This window comes from Quercus lobata, chromosome 5 (genome assembly GCF_001633185.2).
Source record: "Quercus lobata isolate SW786 chromosome 5, ValleyOak3.0 Primary Assembly, whole genome shotgun sequence".
NCBI classification, from domain to species: domain Eukaryota; kingdom Viridiplantae; phylum Streptophyta; class Magnoliopsida; order Fagales; family Fagaceae; genus Quercus; species Quercus lobata.
Window position 1 is genome coordinate 61,361,040 of NC_044908.1, and position 23,521 is coordinate 61,384,560.

Consider the following 23,521-nt stretch of genomic DNA (forward strand, 5'->3'; position numbering starts at 1 on the left):
ACCCAACTAACGTTCTGGCCGCATTAATCACTACAAAAAACATTGCTATTTGCGACGAAACTTTTTTGACGATTACAAAAAGCCATCGTAAAAACTAGCTTTTTCGACGGCAAGTTTCTTCCATCGACAATGTCTCGTCAAATATCAACACATTTGTGATGACAAAATAAGTCTGTCGAAAATGCCTATTATTTTTGTCGAAAATGTGATTTTTTTTGGAGGGAAATGTTCCCGCCTTACCTTTTACGACGGCATAAAAATATTTGTCGCTAATAAGGTATTATTTATGACGACTAAACAAAAACCGTCGAAACTATTAACACTTGTGACGGCTTTGGTACATCGAAAATGCAAAATATATATTTTTTGTGGTATTAGTATTTGCGACAAACCATCTTCCATCGTAAATATAAAAGAGGGTATTATTTACAACGACAGAAGAAACACCATCGACACTATTAACACTTGTGACGGCCTTTGTGCATCGAAAATGCAAAATATATATTTTTTATGATGTTATTATTTGCGACAAATATGATTCCATCGTAAATATAAAAAAGGTATCAATGACAGATAGGAAGCCATCGAAAATGTTAAAATATTTTGGAGGAAAAATTGCCCCTTACTTTTCACATTAGTGACAACATTTATCCATCGCAATTATTATTTTTTTATCTAATTGAGTTTGTATTTACGACAAACATGCTAACTGTCATAAATAGTTAATTTGCTTTAAAAGAAATAATATATACTTTATAATTTGGCAGCAAATTTTTTTTTCCTTCACCGCCACCCCTTCCCTCCTACCCTCACCCCCACTCAAAATTTAGAATTTGGCAACAAAAAATTTAAAATTCAGATCATCCAAAAAAAAATTAATTTTTACTTTAAAATTTTATAATTGACCCTTATAAATTTGTCAAAAAAAATTCAAAAAAGAAAACAAAGTTAGTACAACAATGGAAAAAAACCCATCTTCTCAAAAAAAAAAGGGGGTTAAAAAACCCAAAAAATATAGGAAATTCCTTTCAAGTAAACCTATCCCTAATCACAAAACAAAACAAAAAAAGCCCAAATCTGTCTTCCTCAACAAATCCCTAATTTTCAGTACAAAAACCAAAAAATAGAAAAATAAAAAAATAAAAAACACAACACTGTCTTATAGTTACTTTCTTGTGCCGTCAGTATCTTTGCTTATCTCTACACCATCGTTCTCCATACTTGCCAGAATCCAATTGCCTTGCTAAGCCACTGGTATCACTTACTCTCTCTCACTCTCTTTCTCTGAACTTTAGTTTTTTGTACAATTTGAAATAATACTGCAGCGTTCTTGTTAAATGAATCCAATAGATATATAGATTTGGATTAGGCGTTTTCTGCCCAATCCTGCGTTTGCTTTTTTTTTTTTTTTTTTTTCACGCGTTTTGGGTGTTGCGGCTACTGTTCATGCACTGTTCAATGAACAGTAGCCGCAAACTTTGACTTTTCAAATTTTTTTGGACCAATCACAGCACATCGTGTACTGTTCATGGACCCACAAATTTCACTTTTCAGCAACTTTTTCATTAAAAATGGGTCCCACAATACTATTCACACATTTAAAAATTATTTCGCTACAGTATTTTTCAGTTTTCAGTTTTCAGCTGTATCCAAACGGACCCTAGTGATAGAGGATGGTTGGGTGCTGCTGAGCCAAAAAGCTAGTGAATGAATGGCTGAAATTGGTTTTATTAAAAAAATATATTTGAAAGGATGGTGGTGCTCATGTATTTGTGTGGTGGATATTTAATAATATAATATTGATTATTAGTGTACCGTTTGAATAATTTTTTGACTGTGAAACTTCAGGGGACTTGATGAATGGTATTATTGACCACTTTTCAATGATATGAGTGTTTGGTGAAGCTTTAATTATAGTATTTGTGTTGTGAATATATAATAATATATGTGTTCCAGTAAAAGTAACTTTAGCATCTTTCTTTTTCTTTTCTTTTTTTGGCTCTAAACTTTAGCAGTTCGTTAAGAAAAATTTGTGGCTTCTCTCCACGCTTAACGCACAAAGGAATAGAAAAAGATTAAGGTCATGTAGAGGAATTTATTGTAATATTATTTGTTTTTTTTTTTTAAATATGTATAAATGAAAAAATATATATAAAAATATATATAATATTATTTAAAAATTAAAAATATATATTTAAAATGCTTTACCAAATAGCCTAAGTGATTGAGCATAGAAAAATCTGCAGTAATAATGCCGAAGTAGGGACTTGATGAAAAAGAAAAAACCTTTTGCGCCTAGCCTTTGAGTACTGACATGCCATCATGAAAAAGAAAATTAAAAAGAAAAGAAATAATGGTTGTTTTTCCCATAAGGCCTTGTGCCTAACTGTACTTGGAGTTATCATCTCAAAAGATTATAATGGTGGCAGGTGGTAGGGAAAATATATATAAATATAAATATATATATATATATATATATATATAATGGTATCCATAGAAGCCTAGGTGATTTGATTTAGATGGTTATTTAGTTTTGTCCTTATCTCAAAAGTGAACTAAGTGGCAGGTGGCAGAAAGTAAAGTGTGCATATATATATATATATATATATATATATATGTTTTGAATATGTGAATTTTTTGTGTGAGTTAATAATGAAGAAATTATTAGTTTCTTTTAGCCGTCTCTTTTTTGGTCAGATACTGTTATTTGTATATAATTATTTAATTAAATTAGTGGACCTTTAAAATTTAATTAAGTTTTTCATGTTAGTTAGTTTACAATATATTCATAGATGGTGTTGTTAATTTAGTACTTTTATTTTTAACTTTTATAATAAGCATATTTATTACAATTTAGACAAGAATAATTGTTAATATTTATGTCATTTTTGAAGGGTGTAGATATAATGCCGGTTGATAAATCTTGGATCAATCTTTCTAGTAGGTCATGTGAGGAATATATAAATGGAGTAACAGAGTTTGTTGATTATGCATTTCAACGTATTAAAGATGAAGATATGAAGATAAAATGTCCTTGTAATGATTGTAACAATAGATATAGAAGAACACGAGTTGAGGTTACAAGAGACCTCTTATGGAAAGGGATGAGGCGTGATTATACTAGATGGCATCTCCATGGAGAGGGAAATAGTGATGAGGACGATGAAGGTAGTGATGAGAATGAGGATAATAGTAGTGATGATGAACAAAATATTGATGATATCCATAATATGATACGAGATGCTTATCCTCGTATGAGAGATGTTGAGGAAACAAGTGGGAGTGAATCGCAAGATCCAAATGAAGAAGCAAAGGAGTTTTATAGATTGGTTGAAGAGGCAGATCAACCACTTTATTTGGGATGTAAAAAGTATTCCAATTTGTCCTTCATTGTCAAATTAATGCACATAAAGTGCAAGAATTCATGGAGCAACAACTCATTCACAATTTTGCTGGAGCTACTGAAGGATGCATTTCCAATGTGTGAAAAATTGCCCATATCCCACTATGGGGCAAAGAAGATTGTGAGTGATCTTGGTCTAAACTATGAAAAGATCGATGCATGCAAAAATGATTGTATGCTATATTACAAGGAGCATTCGGAAGCAGATAAGTGCTCAGTTTGTCGGATCTCAAGATGGAAGTTGAATAGCAAGGGTGGTAAAAGGGATGCTAAAAAAGTCCCATGGAAGGTATTGCGATATTTTCCTCTTAAGCCGAGGCTACAAAGATTATTTATGTCATCAAAAACAGCTCCAGACATGAGATGGCACCATGAGAATCGTTCTAATGATGAAGTACTAAGGCATCCCGCAGACGCTGAGGCTTGGAAATCATTTGATCGAACTCATGAGTCCTTTTCCTCAGATCCTCGCAATGTAAGGCTTGGGTTAGCTACCGATGGATTTAATCCTTTTGGAAACATGAGTGTTAGCTATAGTTGTTGGCCTGTTGTCGTATTCCCTTACAACATTCCCCCGTGGATGTGTATGAAAGAGCCTTACCTATTCATGTCTCTACTTATTCCGGGCCAAAAGGGTCCTGGCAATGATATCGATGTATTTTTAAGGCCATTAATTGATGAGTTAAAAGAATTATGGGAAAAGGGTGCTGAAACCTATGATGCTTCAACGCAGGAAAACTTTCAAATGAGAGTTGCATTAATGTGGACTATCAATGACTTTCCTGCGTACGCTTATACCTCGGGTTGGAGTACACAAGGGAATCTTGCATGCCCTTGCTGTGGTAGTGAGACTTCTCATCATAGGTTAAAGCATGGTAGCAAAATGTGCTATATGGGTCATCGTCGATTTCTTCCTCCTGACCATAAATGGCGATCACAAAAAGCACAATTTGATGGTAAGAGAGAGAGAAAAGGGGCACCAAAACGATTATCTGGTGATGATGTGCTGAATCAACTTGGTACTCTGCCACCAATAACACTAGGCAAGGCCGTTAAAAGGAAAAGGTTACCTGGGCGTGGAAAGTGCCACAATTGGAAGAAGCATAGTATTTTCTTTGATTTGCCGTATTGGAGAACATTGTTATTGCGTCATAATTTGGATGTGATGCACATTGAGAAAAATATATGTGATAGTGTGATGGGGACAGTATTAGATATTGATAAGAAAAGTAAAGATTCCTTAAATGCTAGGCTCGATCTAAAAATGATGGGTATACGAAAGGAACTTCATCCTGAAGATGGGAAGACTACTTTTCCTCGTGCTTGTTATACACTCTCAAAAGATGAGAAAAAGGCTGTGTTTCAGTGGTTGCAAAATCTAAAGGTTCCGGATGGTTACTCTGCAAATTTGTCTCGGTGTGTGAATGTAGGAGAACAGAAGATTTTTGGTATGAAAACTCATGACTGTCATGTCTTCATGGAGAGATTACTCCCTCTTGTAGTGCGTGAATTATTACCTAAAAAGGTATCTGATGCTTTGATCAAGCTTAGCAATTTTTTAAAAGAATTATGCTCTAAAGTTTTACGGTTGGAGGACTTGGAGCATATGGAGCACACAATTCCTATAATTCTTTGTAAGTTAGAAAGAATTTTTCCACCTGCTTTCTTTGATGTAATGGTACACTTGCCAATTCATCTACCTTGGGAAGCTAAAGTTGCCGGTCCAGTGCAATATCGATGGATGTATCCGATTGAAAGGTAAAATGATTTTTTTTTTTTTTTATAAGTGAAAGTTAAATTGAGATATTATTTGCAATATAGTTTTTTTTTTTTTAATTACTCATATTAATTTGATGCATCAATAGGTATTTGTGTAAGCTCAAGGGTTATGTTCGTAACAAGGCACACCCAGAAGGGTCGATTGCAGAAGGGTATGTGGCAGATGAATGTCTAACATTTTGCTCACGGTATCTAATTGGGATCGAAACAATATTTAATCGACCTGAGCGAAATGATGATCAATGTCCAGCAACATGTGATGATACCCCTCGATTACCCATATTCTCTAGGAGAGGCCGCCCTTATGGGAAGAGTGTAGTTCGAGAGTTAAACAACACTGATTATTATGTAGCATCGCTTTATGTCCTACAAAATTGTGATGAGATCGAGCCCCTTGTTCAGTAAGACTTACTTCTTGTACATCAACTCTTTAATATTCTTGTATAAACTTTGAAGATTGACTATTATGATATCTTATATGTAGAGAACATAGGAACATCCTTGTAGACTTGGGTGTCAATGTTGACGAGATGCCTAGACATGAGTTCATTTGTTCGTTCAAAGAAAGGGTACAATCACATTGGTTCTTCCATTTAAAAAAAAAAAAAAATTAAAGCATGAATCTTACATTATTTATATATATTTGCAGATCACAAAACTTTATAATGATGGAAACGAGCAAGTTGACGAGCATGTGCGATCATTGGCTTGGGGTCCAGATAAACGAGCTACACACTACCCTTGTTACAATGTCAATGGGTTTAGGTTTCGTACTAAACTACGTGATGATGGTAAAAAAACACAAAATAGTGGTGTTATGGTGAAAGGGGAATATCAAAATATGTCTTATTATGGATTGATAACAGACATCATCGAACTCCGTTACACAAAGGGGAATTCTGTTGTTTTGTTTAAATGTGATTGGTATGATGTAGCTCGAGAAGGAATTGGTTATAAGCTAGATCGTCATGGGATCACTAGTATTAATAGAACACGTAAGCTAAACACACAAGAGCCATTTGTGTTAGCGTGTCAAGCAATACAAGTTTACTATGTAAGTTGTATAAAAGATCTAGCATGGAGCACTGTGATTGAGACCAAGCCAAGAAATCTTTATGACATGCCAGCAAATGAAGAAGAGCCTTATCAAGAAGAAGAGGTTCAAAGATTCAATACACATGTGGCTGGAGCAAATGAAGAAGATGATGAGATGAACTAGAATAGATGGGCTTTAATTCTATGCAAGAACCTACTACACAAGTATGTTTATATATTTTTCAGTATAATCAACATTAATATTTTTTGCTATTTTCTTAAGGATGTTGTAATACGTTTCAATATCTTTATTATGTATTATAAATATAACTGGCATAGTAATAATTTTTTTGTATACTTATTTAGTTTAATCAAAATATTGCAGACCAATGCTGTAGGAGGAAATAAAAATGTGGACAAAAACACAGAAGATGGCTTTAAGGAGGAAAATGACTCAGATGGCTCTCAAAAGGAGAATACTGACTCAAATGATGACTGATTTTCCAATATTTATGTTTTCAAGTTTGGTGAAGGATATTATAGCTTTCAAGTAGACGTTTTAATATTTTTTATTCTATTTTGCAGAAGTTTTAATATTTTTTATTGCATTATGCACTTTTTAGATTTTGACAATTATGGATTTGTTTTAAAAGAAAGAATGTATTAGTATAATTATTTGACATTTTTAAATACCACGTCAGCATTTCAATTTTCTAGATTACTGTTCACACCAAAACGCAAAACGCCAATCCAAACCAAAGGGGTCAACATCGTACTGGAGACCGTTTCGGTGTAGCTTTGAAAACAATATATTTCGGTACCGATTAATATCGGTGTATCGTTTCGAGATTACCGCTAATAATAATAATAATTTTTATTAACATTTAAAACAAATAAATTTAATAGTTGTTAAATAATTATTGGGTCAATCTATACAATTCTGTTGTAGTGTTGGTCAATACCATAAACATCTATATTAACTCAATCCCAATCCTTTTTTATTATTAAAAAATAAAAGCTTAATCCCTTTGTGTTCAAAAAATAAAAGTCTCATCACTGCATACTCTTGATACAATGATTACTCCAAAAATATAAATATTGGTAGGATATAAGAGACAAAAACTAAGATTTAAGTCTTTAAAAAGAAGTTTTACAAATATATATACACTTTAGAATTCTATCTAATATAAAAAAATAAAACACCAGCCCTTTTTCCATATATATATATTTTTTTCCTACTCCATCTTGTCTAGTCAACTTTATCTTTTTGTATATATATATATTTTTTTTATTACTATGTCCTTACATTTTAATTCCCATCCATAGATTTTCAAATGAGTCTTGTCTTAAGATCCACGTCAACTTTATCTTTTTGTTTATTTATTTTCTTTTTTATTACTATGTTCTTTCTCTTTAATTCCCATCCACACATTTTCAAATGTTCAGATTGAATCTTATCTTAAGATCCACTACACAGTACCCACGTTGTCCTTCAGTACTTCTCCCTCACAAATCTGCTTTTTTTCATTCTCTCTCTAGTCTCTGACGCATACCTTTCCCATCAAAAGATTTAAAACTAACCCATAATCTCAGTAAGATCTATTTCTCTCTTTCCCTCACAGATTAGCCCACGTGTATTAATTCACACTATGGAAATGAGCACTGGTTTTGATTTTTGTTTTGTGTGGAGCACAAGGATTGGATGATGAAGTTTTGAGCTTCTGTGAAAGTATTTGATCTGAGATTTTGATGCTGGTTTTGAAAAACCTATGTGTATAATTATTGTCCATTTCTTTTGATTCGGTGCTTACGATTTCGTTTGACCTTCAAGCTATAGATTTTTTTTTGGTACAAGTAATTTAGCTATTTCTCATTTATTTTGAAATTTATCTATCTTTCTTTCTTTCTCTTTCTCTCTCTTTTTTTTTTTTCTCAAGTTGCAGAGGAATTACATTCCGGGCCGAAATGCATTTTTCGGCCGGAATGACCGAAATTCACCGGAAAGGCCGATGCAAACCGGAATAGTCCGGTATTTAAAACGAAACGAAATAAAGGTCTACCAGTACCGGATTGTTCACCGGTACAAAACGAATAGTCCTTTCTCTTTCTCTCTCTCTCTCTAAACTCAGATCATGGTTTAAAATGTTCTAATGATAATAATAATAAAAAAAATGGTTTGATGATTTTTAAAGTATATACACTTTTGACAACACACTCAAAAAAGAAAAGAAAAAAAAATCGTTTAAAACTGAAAAAGTAAAATTTTTCTTTGTTTTTTATTTTTTTAATTAAAATTAAAATTGAGGAATTAATTTTTTTTTTAATTTCTTATTAATTAAAATACTGCCGTATCATTTAAAAAATGTCAAATAAATTTTTAATCATATTTTAATAGTCACGTAAGTGTTACATCAACGCCACGTTAGCAAACAGGATGTCCTGTTCGAATGGTCATTTCCTAGCTTTGATATCGTATTTCAGCCATTTTGAATGGACAGATTGTGTTAACAAGTTAATCAAAGTTTTCCAGTCTATTAAACTTCGTCAAATCTTGAGAAATTTCATCAAAAGTCTATTAAACTTAGTCAATCTTTGGTCAAAATTCAAAGTTGGTTCTAAGACCACTGAATTTGATCAAATGTTCAAGTAGGTTTTAAGTGAGTTTTGGGTATTGATCGGTATTTTAAGATCTTCTTGGATTTCATGTTTTCATCAGTGTATTGGATATTTTTATTAATTGAAGTTTCATTATAGGCGGATATGACACGCATCCATCTTATGCCATAGTCAGATTTAAAATTTGACCATTGGATTGAAAAAGTAAGATAAAATATTAGTTTTGATGAATTTTGAGCTCAATCAAACGGTTGGATTAGGAGAACGTGTCCAATCAAAATTTCTTGGTGTGTTGGTACAACAACACATGTCCATAATGCTTTAGACTCAAATCCAAAATCCAACCGTTGCATTGGAAGAACGTGGTAAGATATTGGTATTGGTGAAGTATGGCATTAGTTAGATGGATAGATTATGAAAAATGAATAGTCAAAGTTTACAAAACTTGGTCAATATTTGGTCAAACATGATCAATCATCAAAGTTGGGTCTATGATCACTCGATAGGATCAAATTATGTTGAGTAGGGAAGTTTTGAGTGTGTTTTGGGTATTGGTCAGTGATTTATAAGGTTTTTCTTGGTTTTCATGCTTTTATTAGTTTCAAGTTTTAAAATGGCAAAGTCAAAAGTCATATGTAAATCCATTCGAGGTCATTTTATAGGTTTTGGGTTGTATTTTGCATATCACTTTCTCGATTCTTAGTAATATTTATATAGTGTATAACTCTCTTAATTAATAGAATATTGGATATTTTTAGTTATTGAAGTTTCATTATAGGCAGATACGAAATGCCTCCATCTTGTGTCATAACTAGATTTAAAATTTGACTATTGGTTTGAAAAAATATGATAAAATATTGGTTTTGACAAATTTTGAGCTCAATCAAACGGTTGGATGAGGAGAACATGACCGACTCACCAAGAAAATGTTAATGGGATGTCAAGTGGAAAATTTTTTTTCCCGTCAAATGGGGTGGTTTTGCCAAATAAAATACTTAATTTTTTTTAGTAGTTATTATTGGTTATTAATTTGGTAGTTTTTATCAATATATGAGATAACGACATGCATCCATCATGTGCCAAACTCATATTCAAAGTTTGACAATTATATTGAAAGAGTGGGGATTGTGTCAATGGGGTTAATGGTGTATTTCAGCCATTTTGGATGGTCAGATTGTGTTAATAGGGTTCATCAAAGTTTTTTAGTGGGTGGGTACAACGACACATGTCCATCATGCAACTAGATGGAGATCCAAAATTTGACCGTTAGATTGGTAGAATGTGGTGAAATATTTGATTTTGTAAATTACAGTGACAATCCAATGGTTAGATTGTGAGAACAGAGTAATCAAATCTTATGAAACTTCGTTAAAGTCTATTAGACTTGGTCAATCTTTGGTTAAATTCAAAGTCGGTTCCAAGTCCACTGAATTTGATAAAATTAGGTTGATCAAGGAGGTTTTAAGTGGGTTTTGAATATTGGCCAGTGTTTTAAGGTTTTTTTTGGTTTTCATGCCTTTATCTATGTCAAGTTTTAAAATGCCAAAGTCAAAAGTCAAATTTGACCATTGGATTGAAATAGTAGGATAAAATATTGGTTTTGATGAATTATGAGCTCAATCGAATGGTTGGATTAGAAGAAAGTAACCAATCAAAATTTCTTGATATGTTGGTACAACAACATATGTCCAAAATGCTCTAGACTCAATTCCAAAATTTGTCCTTTGGATTGGAAGAATATTTTAAATACTCTTTAAATAATTTTTTTTTGAGAATATTTTAAAAATGCGGTTTTGACTGATCAATAGCTATTTAGTTATACATTTAACAAAAAAAAAAAATCGATATTTAGTTAAACATGGCACATATTTATCCTTTCATTTAAAATGACAATGATTCTTATACTGCTATTCTAAGATTTTTCTTTACACGTCCATACTAGAGCTACTTCATAGGTCTTAGAATACAACATTTTTAATATTAATTAAAAAAAAAATTGGTTAATGAGATTTCAAGTGAAAAATGTTTTTTTCCTGGGGTTGTTTTGCCAAATAAAATACACAATTTTTTTTTTTTAATATTGAGGTTATATTTTTGTACAAAAAAATCCACCTACGCAATATTGAGGCTGTATTTCCCTGACTTTTGAAACTTCCTATTTGAGATGGAATAAAATTGCAACATCGGTTAAAATTTTCTTTACCGCCACCCCTTCCCTCCTATCCCTACCTCTCTCAAAATTTAGAATTTGGCAGCAAAAAATTTAAAATTTAGATCATCCAAAAAAAAAATAATTTATACTTTAAAATTTTATAATTGACCCTTATAAATTTGTTGAAAAAAAATTCAAAAAATAAAATAAAGTTGGTACAACAATGTTAACAAACCCATCTTCTCAACAAAAAATAAAAATTTTAAAAACCCAAAAAATATATGAAATTCCTTTTAGGTAAACATATCCTTAATTACAAAACAAAACAAAAAAAAGCCCAAATTTGTCTTCCTCAACAAATCCCTAATTCTCATTACAAAAACCAAAAAACAGAAACATAAAAAAAAAAAAGAAAAAGAAACACAACTCTGTCTTGTTACTCTCTTGCGCCGTCAGTATCTTTGCTTGTCTCTACACCATCGTTCTCCATACTTGCCAGAATCCAATCGTCTTGTTGAGCCACTGGTATCACTTACTCTATCTCACTCTCTTTGTCTGCACTTTAGTTTTTGGTACAGTTATAAGTTATACTGCGTACTGGTTAAATGAATCACCTCAATAGAGATATAGTGATAGTGGATGGTTGGGTAGAATGAATGGCTGAAATTTATTTTGATTAAAAAAATATATTTGAATGAATGGTTGTAGGGATGGCAATGGGGCGGGGCGGGGCCGAAGGATGAGATCTTCGCCCCCGCCCCGCATGGATTTTTCTTACCCCATCCCCGCCTCGCCCCGCATGACGGGGAAAATTTCTTACCCCATCCCTGCCCCTTAAGGCCCCGCGAAGACCCGCGAAGCCCCTCCCTACACCGTAAAACTTTATTTCTTGTTAATTTTCCCTACAACTATTACCATTTTTTCAAATAAAATGACATGTTTCAATAATAAAATATACTTGAAATTATAAATAAATTTATCCTATCAAATTAAACTAATTTTTAGCAAAAACTAAATAATATTATCTAAATGTTTAACAAGACAATATCACAACAAAAATCTCATAACATGATAAAATAAAATTTTAACAAGCTTAAAGAAACAGTGTTGTTAAGCAGCCAAATGCCCACACAAAATTAAAAAACAATGACACAGACACATATTTAGAGCCACAGACCCGTAACTCATTAAAAAAATATATATTATGTTCATGATGAAAAGTAAGTTGAGAAAGACCATATGAATCATGAATGAAATCATCAATTCAATAGTATATAAATTTGTTTCCAATAAAGACAAAAAAAAAGAGTTAAAATTGGTACCTTATTTCCAACTTTGCTAGAGAGAAAAAAGAGGTAGAGCCACGTTAAGTAGAATAAAATAAGCTGATGATATTTTTATTGAAATAGTAGGGTTTTAGGGTACAATAAAATTACAATTTAACCCTTATTAATGCGGGGCGGGGCGGGGTGGGTCTAAAAAGTGTAAACCCATCCCCACCCCGCCCCATGGTGTGGGTCTAAAATCTCGCCTCATCCCCGCCCCACCACCTTTGCGGGGCGGGGAAAACCCGCACGGGGCGAAGCGGGGAGGGGCGGGTCAAGCGAGGCGGGGAAAAATTGCCATCCCTAAATGGTTGGTGTTTGATGTGGATATATAATAATATAATATTGATTAGTGTACCGTTGACTATTCCATTGTCTGTAAATTTGCAAGGAGACTAGAATCTCTTATTGAGCACTTTTCAATAATTTAAGCATTTGTTTTGTTAAAGCTGTGACCCTATAATAATAGTATTATAATGATAATATTTGTCTTATAGATATATAATAATATAAGGGGTACTGTAAAAAGTAACTTTAGTTTTTTTTTTTTTTTTTGGCTAAACTTTAGCAATCTGTTGAAGCTATACATGTTATTTATATATAATTATTTAATTAAATTAATGGATCTCTCAAATTTGATTAAGCTTTTCATGTTAGTTAGTTTACAATAAATTTAGAGGTGGTGTTGTTAAGTTAATTTTTTGGTTTTTAACTTTTATAATAAGTTAATCTATCACATTTTTTTTTTAATCTTTATATTGATATTTCTAATATGGTCCTTGGTTTTAATTATGTTTTTGTTGATTAAATAATTACAACTTATCAATGATGTGCCTTTCTTTTTAACTACGTTACAGGTGAAATGGCAAAGAAAAGTAAGAAACGAGCTATAAAACAAGCAAGAGATAAAGGTGATAGTGGTAGTCAATCATAAATTACACCTTCATCATCTGAGTCACCAACTAATGAAGCACTTGCTTCTTCTAATAGTGTGATTAATGGGGGCAGCGAAGGTGATACTTAATATTTTCCTAAAGTTTATATGCTAATATATCAATTTTATGCTTACAGCTTATTTATTTATTTTTACTTATTCCATTATTGGTAGGATCTACTGTACAAAAGAAAAGAGGTCGGGGAAAGGCTAAGGGTGTTTATCCAGGTCATAACCGCAAGTGTGAGATACATGACAGAAGGTCTTTTTTCCCTATTTTTTGGTTACTTTAATCATTTATTTTTTAGTGCTTACATTTCATTTATATGTAATATTTTACATGCTTTGTGTTTCTTTCATTTTATTAGATTCATAGAAAAGAAAATACCCCAAGAGATTACTATTAAGTTCCACCAAAACATTACTGGGCCATGGACAACTTTTTCAGAATACCCTAAAGAACAACTGAATATGCTTTATGAGTTATACAAAGAAGCAAAATTTGAGACAAATGACTTAGTTCTTGAGAGGGAGGTATTTGATGAGCATGTCAAACGACGCTATCCTGATTGGATGTGGCACCTTAGGAAACACTGTTTAACAAATGAAATTCCTCAAAAAGAATGGTACAAGCATCCCCATGATGATGTAACTCCAACTATTTGGAAAGAGATGTGCAACAAATGGAATAATGGCAAGTGGCAGGTGATTATAAAATGAACTTTATTAACAGTTTTTTTTTAATAATTTTTTTTTTTTTGTAAAATCTTTCTTAGAAGCACATGTTTGATAATTAACTCATTTAGTGTATTTTTTTTCATGTAACCAGGAAAAGAGTGATAGAAACAAAAGAAATCGCAAAGAAAATCAAGCTATCATTGCGACTACAGGTTCTGTACCAATGGCTAAGTGTAGAAAAGAATTGGTATGATAAAATTGCCATGTTAAATTTCTATAACATTAGTTCGTATATTGAATTGATTTATCTTATGATTTTCCTTTTAACATGGTCATAGGAGGAGAAGAATGGATGTGAACCAAGTCCAATCGAATGTTTCAGGTCGATGCATATGAAAAAGGATGGTGTTACTTTTGCCAGTGAAAAAGCACAAAAATTATATGTAAGTTATTATTATTACTATTATTATTTTTAAATGTCTTTTTGAATTTAAAGTTTGTATATATCTAATAACGGAATAAATCTTGTTTTAGGAAAAAATGGATGCAAGGAAATCAGAGGTTGCATCTCAAGGTGAGATTGTTAATGATAGTCAAATATTCTTTGAAGTGACTGGACCTCCTACTCGTGGTCGTGTGCTTGGCATGGGTGCTGGTGTCAAGCCTAGAGATGTGTATGGCCCAAGTTCATCTAGCCAGTGTAGTAAGCGATGTCAAGTGGATCGCTTAAAAGAAAAGGAGGATTTTGAGCTTCGTTTTAAAGAATCAGAGGATAAAAATTCTACTGAGAAAATGAAATTGCAAGGAGAAATCAATCAATTGAAAGAGGAAATGCCTAGTATGATAAGGTTTGCTTTGGAAAAGATGGGCTTTAATTCTATGCAAGAACCTACTACACAGGTATATTTATATATTTTTCAGTATAATCAACATTAATATTTTTTGCTATTTTCTTGAGGTTGTTGAAATAAGTTGTAAAGTTGCTCATTATGGATTTCAATTATTTGGATAGCTAAATTTAGATTAAAAAAATGTTATTTAAATTAGTATATCTTTACCTATCCATGCAAAGTACATGATTTGTAGTGTTTGTTATGAAAATGTTATTAATGTGACTACTGGTGGCAAATTTATTCTTTGAAGTTCTCATTCACAAGAGAACTACAAGGTTCTTGTTAGTAAGGATCTTGTATTCTTTGATGTTGATAATACCATTGTTATTCATTGTGGGGATTGTTGTTGATGTTGTTAAATTAATACGTTTCAATATCTTTACTATGTATTGTAAATATAATTTGCATAGTAATAATTTTTTTTTATACTTATTTAGTTTAATCAAAATATTACAGATCAATGCTGGAGAAGGAAATCAAAATGTGGACGAAAATACAGAAGATGACTCTGAGGAGGAAGATGACTCTGAAGAAGAAGATGACTCCGATGGCTCTCAGAAGGAGAATACTGACTCAGATGATGATTGATCTTCCAATATTTATGTTTTCAAGTTTGGTGAAGGATATTATAGCTTTCATTTAGACGTTTTAATTAAAATTTTTTATTCTATTTTATAGATGTTTTAATATTTTTTTCTATTGCATTATGTACTTTCTAGATTTGGACAATTATGGATTTGTGCTTGTTATTTGAATAGAAAAACTTTTGGGAGATTTATGTTTCCTCGCAATTAAAATATTAGAAATGATCTCTCTTTTATTATTGACAGAGTTATTTTATTGCAAATAATGTATCACTGACGTGGTGAATAGGTTTCCATAATGGTCAAAGTTCATTGAAAAAGGTAAATGGTCACATTGATAATGTATTATTGACAAAAAACCAATTATTTTACAATGGCTTTTAGTCGTTGAAAAACTACATTAACGACAACTATAGTTCATCGCAAAAGTTATTTTCGACGACAAACCAAGTACTTATGACAGCTTTTATTCGTCAAAACAAGGGCATTAACAACGGCCTTAGTTCGTCGTAAAAAGTATTTGGTCGTTTGACTTCCTCGTATGAAGTTACATTGTCGACGACAAACCAAGTAATTACGACGGCTTGTATTCGTCAAAAAATGTATTAACAACGGCCTCAGTTCATCGTAGAAAGTATTTGGTCGTTTGACTTCCTCGTATGAAGTTACATTGTCGACGACAAACCAAGTAATTACGACAGCTTTTATTCGTCAAAAAAGGTATTAACAACGGCCTTAGTTCGTCGTAGAAAGTATTTGGTCGTTTGACTTCCTCGTATGAAGTTGTATTGTCGATGACAAATGAAATAACTACGACGGCATTTTGTCGTCGAAACTATGCATTAACGATGGCTGAAGGTCGTCACAAAAGGTATTTGGTCGTCCAACTTCCTCGTATGAAGTTGAATCTATGACGGCAATTATCAAGTACTTACGACGGAGTGGTGCTGTCGAAAATGAGTGTTAGCAACGGTCTCGTCGATAATATAGTATTATCGACAAGGCTTTTTCCGACGGCAGTCGACGGCCTTTTACCGTCGACAATACTAATCTGCGACGGCTTTTTGTGTTGTTTCGACGAACTCTGGCCATCGCTAATAGCAATCTTTTTTGTAGTGAATGAGAATGAGGAAAGGACCCCTGAACAGTGCGGCCTTGGTTGCTGCAACTCACAGAGGGTTTGAGAAGGTGGTTGATGGGACGAGCACTCGAATAATGACCTGCACTATCAACAGGTGGAGGGTCAAGATCGACTGGAAAGAGGTATATAATGTGAGAAACCCTCCAGGAATAGGGGATCACGGAAAAAGAGCAGGAGGAGAGAAAAAGGAGAAAACGGTGGCAGTCTGCATGGTCTTGAAAACGACTGTAACCTAGTACTGAAAGTAGAAGAAGAAGAATACTAAGTTCCTCGGACGAAATGCCTAAGGACAAAATTCCATACTTTAATCCACTTCTTTATTGCTCAGCCCGCACCTAACCATGTCTAGTGATTATGGTTCAGACTAAGACCTAGTTCTTAAACACATTCTTTAAAAATTTATTGTATTGAGCTAGTTGGGCTTGAGACCTTTCGTCAAGTAGGAGGAGCGCTCAAACCCACCCCCTACATATCCTATCTAATTTTTAAATTTTTGTGTCAAGTGAATTATTAGATGAAAAATTGAGTAGTCTAAATCCAATTATATTCTTGTTAGGACATATGTGAATCATGTTAGAAAAATATGTCAATTAGAATTGGTTAATCATTTGACAAAATGCATTTTACTTGTAATTGGGTAGATTTAGGATGTGTTTAATATTTCAAGGAACAAGAGTTCAAGTCCAAGTGTTAAGCCATGCAAATCTGTCTAAGAAGTAAGTGAAGAAGTGCTGAATTTTAAAACTCAACAACTAGTTTGACAGATATCATCTATCGAGGTTTAAAAGGTTTGTTTAGCCTGATGCTCGACAGCTTCTCGATAGATAACCTATTTATCGAGATTTACGAAAATCAGATTTTCAGATCTGATTTCACACCAATCCGTGTATATTTGTTTAGGTTTTCTTTTCTCATAACCCTAAACATATATAAGAATTATTTTAAGGATCGTCACAATTGATGCAACTTAATGCAAAAAATTTTCATAAGCATATTGTGACCGAAGACATATGCTTTAGTCCATCTTTCTCTTGAAGAAGTTGCTGCGTTTGTGCGTCGTAGAATTTTGTAACCAAGGAGTTTCGTGATCTTCATCGTGTTGATGAACTGAAGAACTTTGTAGTTAACATTCTTCTCAAGTTGGTAGTTAGTTACGTACTTGGATTCGTGCATCGATTGGTTAGTCACGTACTGAGAGCAGTGCATTGAAAATGAGAGATTGTCACTACAGAACAAGTCCAATTGGGTATTAAGGTAAGGGTTTAATTGTAGGTTGGTATAAAGTACTGAGATTCCTTTACTTGTAACAGCTTGTTACGATAATAGTTAATTTTCGGGAGTAGTGACCTTAAATTCACTCGGTGGGGTTTTGCCTTGGAGGTTTTCCCCATTTGTAAACAAATCACTGTGTCAACTTTATTTTCCGCTGCATATTAATTTAGTTGGTGATTTGTTTGTGCTACCATGTGTATTGCATGTTAATTGAATTAATTAATTAAATTGACTAATTAATTGATTAATTTATCACAAGGGATCAATACATTCTTGACCTATCAATTCTAAATTGGATTTCAATTGGATTTGCAACAAGGAATTTACTAATAACAATTTGAGGGTAGGACTTAGCTCTAGTGGTTCAGTGTATAGGATCTGACACAATGCAAACATGGGGGAAAAGTTAGATGTGTGTCTATATTGTGTTGGTTTACTCTCTCTCTCTCTCTCTCTTTTGAACAAAAATCAAAAGAGAGAGAGAGAGAGAGAGAGAGAGAGAGAGAGAGAGAGTACTCACAGTTTTTGTGTGAAAAAAATATGGATTGATTGAAATAAATGATATCAAATTTATACAAAATAAGATGGAGAGAAGAAGAGTCAAAATATAAGAAAGGAAATGATAAAGGAAGTTCAATGGTAAAGTAAATAGTAGTAGGAAGATAAAGAGGCAAAAAAGGAGAGGAAATGTTGGAGGAAGAGAAGAAGAGTTTTTATTTTTTTTATTTATTAAAATAGGATGATGAAAAGTTTAAATATTCAATTTTAATAATTACTTGAAATTAGAAAGAAAATAATGAAAAGTTGAAATCAATTTGGGTAGTTGAATATAATAAAACATTTGCATCTAATAAATAGTAACGTTTATAATGAATAGTCAAATATGTGCATATATCTACTAAAAAGATAATAGATTATTCAATTTTAACAATTACTTGAAATTAGAAAGAAGAAAATGAAAAGTTGATATCAAATTGGGTGACTGAATAGTCAAATATTTGCATTTAAAACAAATAAATAGTAACATGTTGAATAGTAATGGAGTGCATTAACAGGTTTGTCCATAAACTATATTTAATTATTTTATACAAAATAAAATAGAAAAATTATAAAGAATTTATTATTTATTTTTTTAAGTATAACATGATTGATAAGGTGGCTCAACAGGAGAATATTAACATTAAATTCTACATCTCCTCTTTTAGATATATATAGGCAATATATTATTACACTACTCTATATAAGTTGTTTATTTTTCTATTATACAAACACTTCTACTGTCTTTACTCTCTTGAATTTTTTTTTTTTTTCTTTTTTCTTTTTTCTTGGAATTAGAAAGTATTCCATCATTGAAAAAAAACCAATCATGTATTGCCCATTTTTCCTAGCAAGTTCCCTTCTCTTGGTACCTAGCGAAAGATACAAGAAACAGAGCTTTGGGATACGCTTTGAGATTTAAGAAAATTCACTGGATGGACAAAATTGCCTGTCATTTAACCCAAAAAAAAAAAAAAACACATGACGCGTTCTATCCATTCACCTTGCATCAGTTTGGTTTGTTATTATTTTTATTATTATATTAAGGAATTTTTGTAAACAAAGGAATACAACTTGTCATCTACCTAAAGTTCTAAACCATCAACGACACGACAAGCCGCTCGCCGCACAAGGCTAGCAAATGATTCTTCCCTCAAAGCTACATGTAGTTTGTGTACGAGATAGCTTAAATCGATTATCTCTAATACAAACCGTTAAGGTCCCATACTAGTTAGTTGAAGTTAGTTTTCTCTGTTATTGTTAAATCTGTTTGGGAAGTTATTTCACTTAACGGTTAGTTTGTCACATCTGAGATCGATTTCGTCTGCTATAAACACCAAGCCATGTAATTGTACATAGCGGTGAATAGTCAATGCAATCAGATGAGTAAAATCAGTCTTCTTTCTCATTAGAGCATCAAATCCATCTATTAGTTCTCCTCGTTCAGCAGTGAAAGAGAGCCGAGAGCTCACGGTGCAAGAACATCTACATATATTATCTTAAATGGCTTAATTGCATTTGGATTTGTAATAGGCACAACTTCTATCCAAGGCATAGTTTAATTTAACCTCAATGTCAACCCATTCGATATTTTACAGTCATTGTACAAAAACAGAAACTTTACATTACCATGCAGGGGAAATGGGGAATGCTTAATTACCTGCTGTAGTTACTCTATGCATATTAAAGAAGAATCACACAATATTATTGTCAACTTACATATACAAATAAGGTTAAAATTCAATTTAATTAGCCTTGTAGCTCAGCATCAAGCGTTTCGTAACTATTGTATAAAATTAATTAAGTAGTAAATGACTTAGTACAATAAGGACTACTACATAGCATAGTCTACATCAATTGGTAGGATAAGAACCTCTCTCAACAATACTTTCTTATAGCAACTCAGAATTTGTGCCCCCTATGCAACTCTGAAGAATAATCCTCAACTCACCTCTTCCTGCTCTGTCCATTCTCTAGAGCTTGCTGGCATGGATCAACTTTGGCCATCCACTTCACTGATTATGGCAGTTCAATTGTCCAGCAATGGCTAACTTCCCTTCTCATCAAGTTCAAAACCAGAGAAATAACATCAATGGCTTACTTACAAACCATTTTCACAACCTGTGGAATATTTGGACTCATAGAAACAGGGTGATTTATGAAGGATTAACACCTAATCCTATGAGTGTAATCTTAATATCTCAATCAATGTCTTGCAGGTACAAGGAAGCTTTCTCTGAACAGCCAAGACACACCAGTCAGCCAAGAAGGACTAACATAGACTAATATCCACCTTCAGGACAGTGGCAACTGATTGTTAAATTAGCAGGAGCTAGGAGCAGGAAGCCCAAGAGATGGTCTTCTGCCTATGAAGCTATTAACATGCAGGGAGATAGCATTTTCTACGGTGTAACTAGTAGTGCATCCAGGACAACTTGTGGAGCAATGCTGGATGCTGTGGTAAAAGCTGGGATCAGAGCAAAGAACCATGGTTATCAGCGAGTTTTATTTCTATGAGCTAGCAGAAAATTAGTCCGAGTCTTTAGGCATTGGAAGACTCCAGATTGGCTTCAACAGACTAGATTAGCTGATCTAAATTTTCTGAACCAGAATGGACTTAGCTGCAATATGTTCTTAGTGCCCCACTTGATTGTAAAACCTGTTTGGTCAGTAGCTAAATTGGCAACTCAAATGCCAATGAACTATTGCTGGTACAATCCAGCACTTTTGTAACTTTGTATCTCCCTCTGTTTGGTCACAAAAAAAAAAAAAAAAAAATTCTTAATCCAAAAATATATTATGTAGAAAGCATGTTTATATATACTTTTAACAAAGTGGGTGAGGAGTGGAAGTAAAGTATAAAGACTATCGATAGAAGAATAATTTTTCATCACATGTTTACACCATGGATACATATAGAGCTCACGGATAGCCTTTCCATTAATTTGATTCTAGGTATCAAAATAAATTTCAAAACCTAATTACATGACCTGTATAACCGCATGACTATCATAACATTTATGTATCAAAACATTTGATAATAAGGACAATAACGTTTGGCTATTGAATTGAGCAACTAAATGGGTGAATAGCTAACATGGCGGAATATTTATTTATTTATGAAAATACTGAGTATTTTAATACACACGCAAAAAGAGAGATGAAAAAGTCAAAAGATATAAGTATGAAAATATCATGGAATATATATATCATTAGTTAAATGACTATTTAATCAACATTATGATTGTTACAAAAATACTCTTCAAAATCTTCACCAAGTTATCTTATGACTTTTTACACAAAAAAAAAAAAACCTCCAAGTTATCTTATGACTTTTTACAAAAAAAGAAAAAGAAAAAACGTGTTGGCAATGTTGAGATTGTTGGGGTTGTTAATCCAGGCTTACAAAATACAAACAAAGTCATGTGCATCAATCTATGAATATTGTGTAGCATCCATCACCGTGAAAACTTCCAACTACAATTCAACATATAAATCTAGCAAAACAAAAATCAGATCCATTTCCCAAAAACAACAAATCAAGATTTGAAAGTGAACACCGCAATTTTTTACCAGCTGCATGTGGAGGATGAGGGGAGACTTTGATGACTCCCGTACCTTTTGATAATAAGTTAGACACCAACTGGTTTAAATCATTAAATGTGAACACCTGACTTTTTTGACCAGCTTGTTCTTCCGAGAGTTGGGTCTGGACGTGGACCACATAGGACTACAAATTTCTAAAATCATGAAGATATTTTTACTAAAATGCTCCCACAAAATTCCAAGAATAAAAATCCAAAAAAAACTCTATCCTAATTAACCATGATGGCAATTCATCAAAAGACATTATCCACAATAATCTTAAATCCCAGAAAACCAGCAAAGAAAAAATCTATGAAACTACGTGAAACCCAGTATGGATGGGTAAAATAAATTCATTTAGCAAACAACTACTAAAATTTTCCAATTATACTCTAAAGACATCGAACTCAACCAAATTACAATGATTCAGCGCAGGTATTTATCATCTCTTGGGATTCTGAAACACAATGAAATTGGCTCTTTTCCAATTATATTCAATATTCAACTGTTTGTGGTTATTCATCCTCGGACAATTCGGTGCTATCTGAAGCATTTTTGCCATATCTGTTCATCTCAATGGGAGAAGATTCTCCCGGAAAATCATTACAGGTTAATCCATCAATGGGATAGTCATATTCACCATCCTTCCTTGCAGCATCTGCGCTCTCTTGCAACTGCAGTGCATGTTCAATTTCTACCTCCACTTCACCAATTGTGGGACGATCCTTTTCCTTTTTTCGCACGCAAGAACTTGCAATGTCAACGTAAATCTTGAAACACTCTGGAGCTATCTTCCCCATCAGATACGGATCAATTATCTCATTGATGGTTCCTTCTCGTTTACATTTGCCAGCCCAGCTAATCAGTTGCTGTTCTTCCACTTTTAATCTCTTATTCAATACAATTCTGCCCCAGAGTAGCTCAAACAGTAATACACCTAAAGAGTAGACGTCGGATTTATCGGTCAGCACCCCGTGCTGGAAATACTCGGGATCAGCGTATCCATAAGTACCCCTCACATGAGATTCGATCCTAATTAAAGCATTTGACAAACTCGGGGGACCCATTTTGGACAACCGGAAACCTCCCAACTTGGCTTCCAATTTCTCGTCCAACAGAATGTCGCTCGTCTTCACTTCCCATAGGATAACAGTACGCTTTAGCCCAGTGTGAAGATAGTGCAGTCCACGCGCGACTCCGCTACAAATCGCTAGTCTTTGTTTCCACGAGAGTTGATCGTGGTCAGTGCCGTAGATGTGTTGGCCCAGGATTCCATTGACCATGAATTTATAGACAAGGCACGTCTCGCCTTCATCAATACAATATCCGATGAAAGGGATGAGGTTAGGGTGGCGTAGCTGGCAAAGCAACACCACCTCCTTCGTTAACTCGCGAATACCCTACCTTAAGTCCATATCCAAACGCTTTATTGCAACGCTTATGCCACGGTCATCAATAAACCCCTTATAGACTTTGCCAAAACCCCTCTCACCCATTACTAAATCGTCAGTGAAGTCATTGGTAGCTTTCTTGATCTCACCGAGTGAAAATCGACGACATAATCCCTCAGGAAGAACTGATGAAAAT

The 23,521-nt window shown here is 33.2% G+C and overlaps 3 protein-coding genes across 3 annotated transcripts; 2 read left to right on the top strand and 1 right to left on the bottom strand.

Moving 5' to 3' along the window:
- Nucleotides 1-2,906: 2,906 nt before the first annotated feature.
- LOC115990868 lies at nt 2,907-6,401 on the top strand. The gene is made up of 4 exons (XM_031114639.1): nt 2,907-5,161; nt 5,269-5,583; nt 5,667-5,751; nt 5,832-6,401. Exons 1-4 carry the CDS (start codon nt 2,907-2,909, stop codon nt 6,399-6,401), a joined length of 3,225 nt encoding a protein of 1,074 aa, XP_030970499.1.
- A 4,894-nt stretch (nt 6,402-11,295) lies between these two features.
- On the top strand, nt 11,296-15,536 carry LOC115988466 (ATP-dependent RNA helicase drs1-like). The gene is made up of 8 exons (XM_031112040.1): nt 11,296-11,510; nt 13,168-13,323; nt 13,419-13,506; nt 13,613-13,949; nt 14,074-14,169; nt 14,261-14,365; nt 14,457-14,822; nt 15,272-15,536. Exons 4-8 carry the CDS (start codon nt 13,716-13,718, stop codon nt 15,401-15,403), a joined length of 933 nt encoding a protein of 310 aa, XP_030967900.1. The 5' UTR covers nt 11,296-11,510; nt 13,168-13,323; nt 13,419-13,506; nt 13,613-13,715; the 3' UTR covers nt 15,404-15,536.
- A 6,913-nt stretch (nt 15,537-22,449) lies between these two features.
- LOC115990869 (receptor-like protein kinase ANXUR2) lies at nt 22,450-23,217 on the bottom strand. Its single transcript, XM_031114640.1, has one exon. The coding sequence runs from the start codon at nt 23,215-23,217 to the stop codon at nt 22,450-22,452; it is 768 nt and encodes a 255-aa protein (XP_030970500.1).
- Nucleotides 23,218-23,521: the final 304 nt, after the last annotated feature.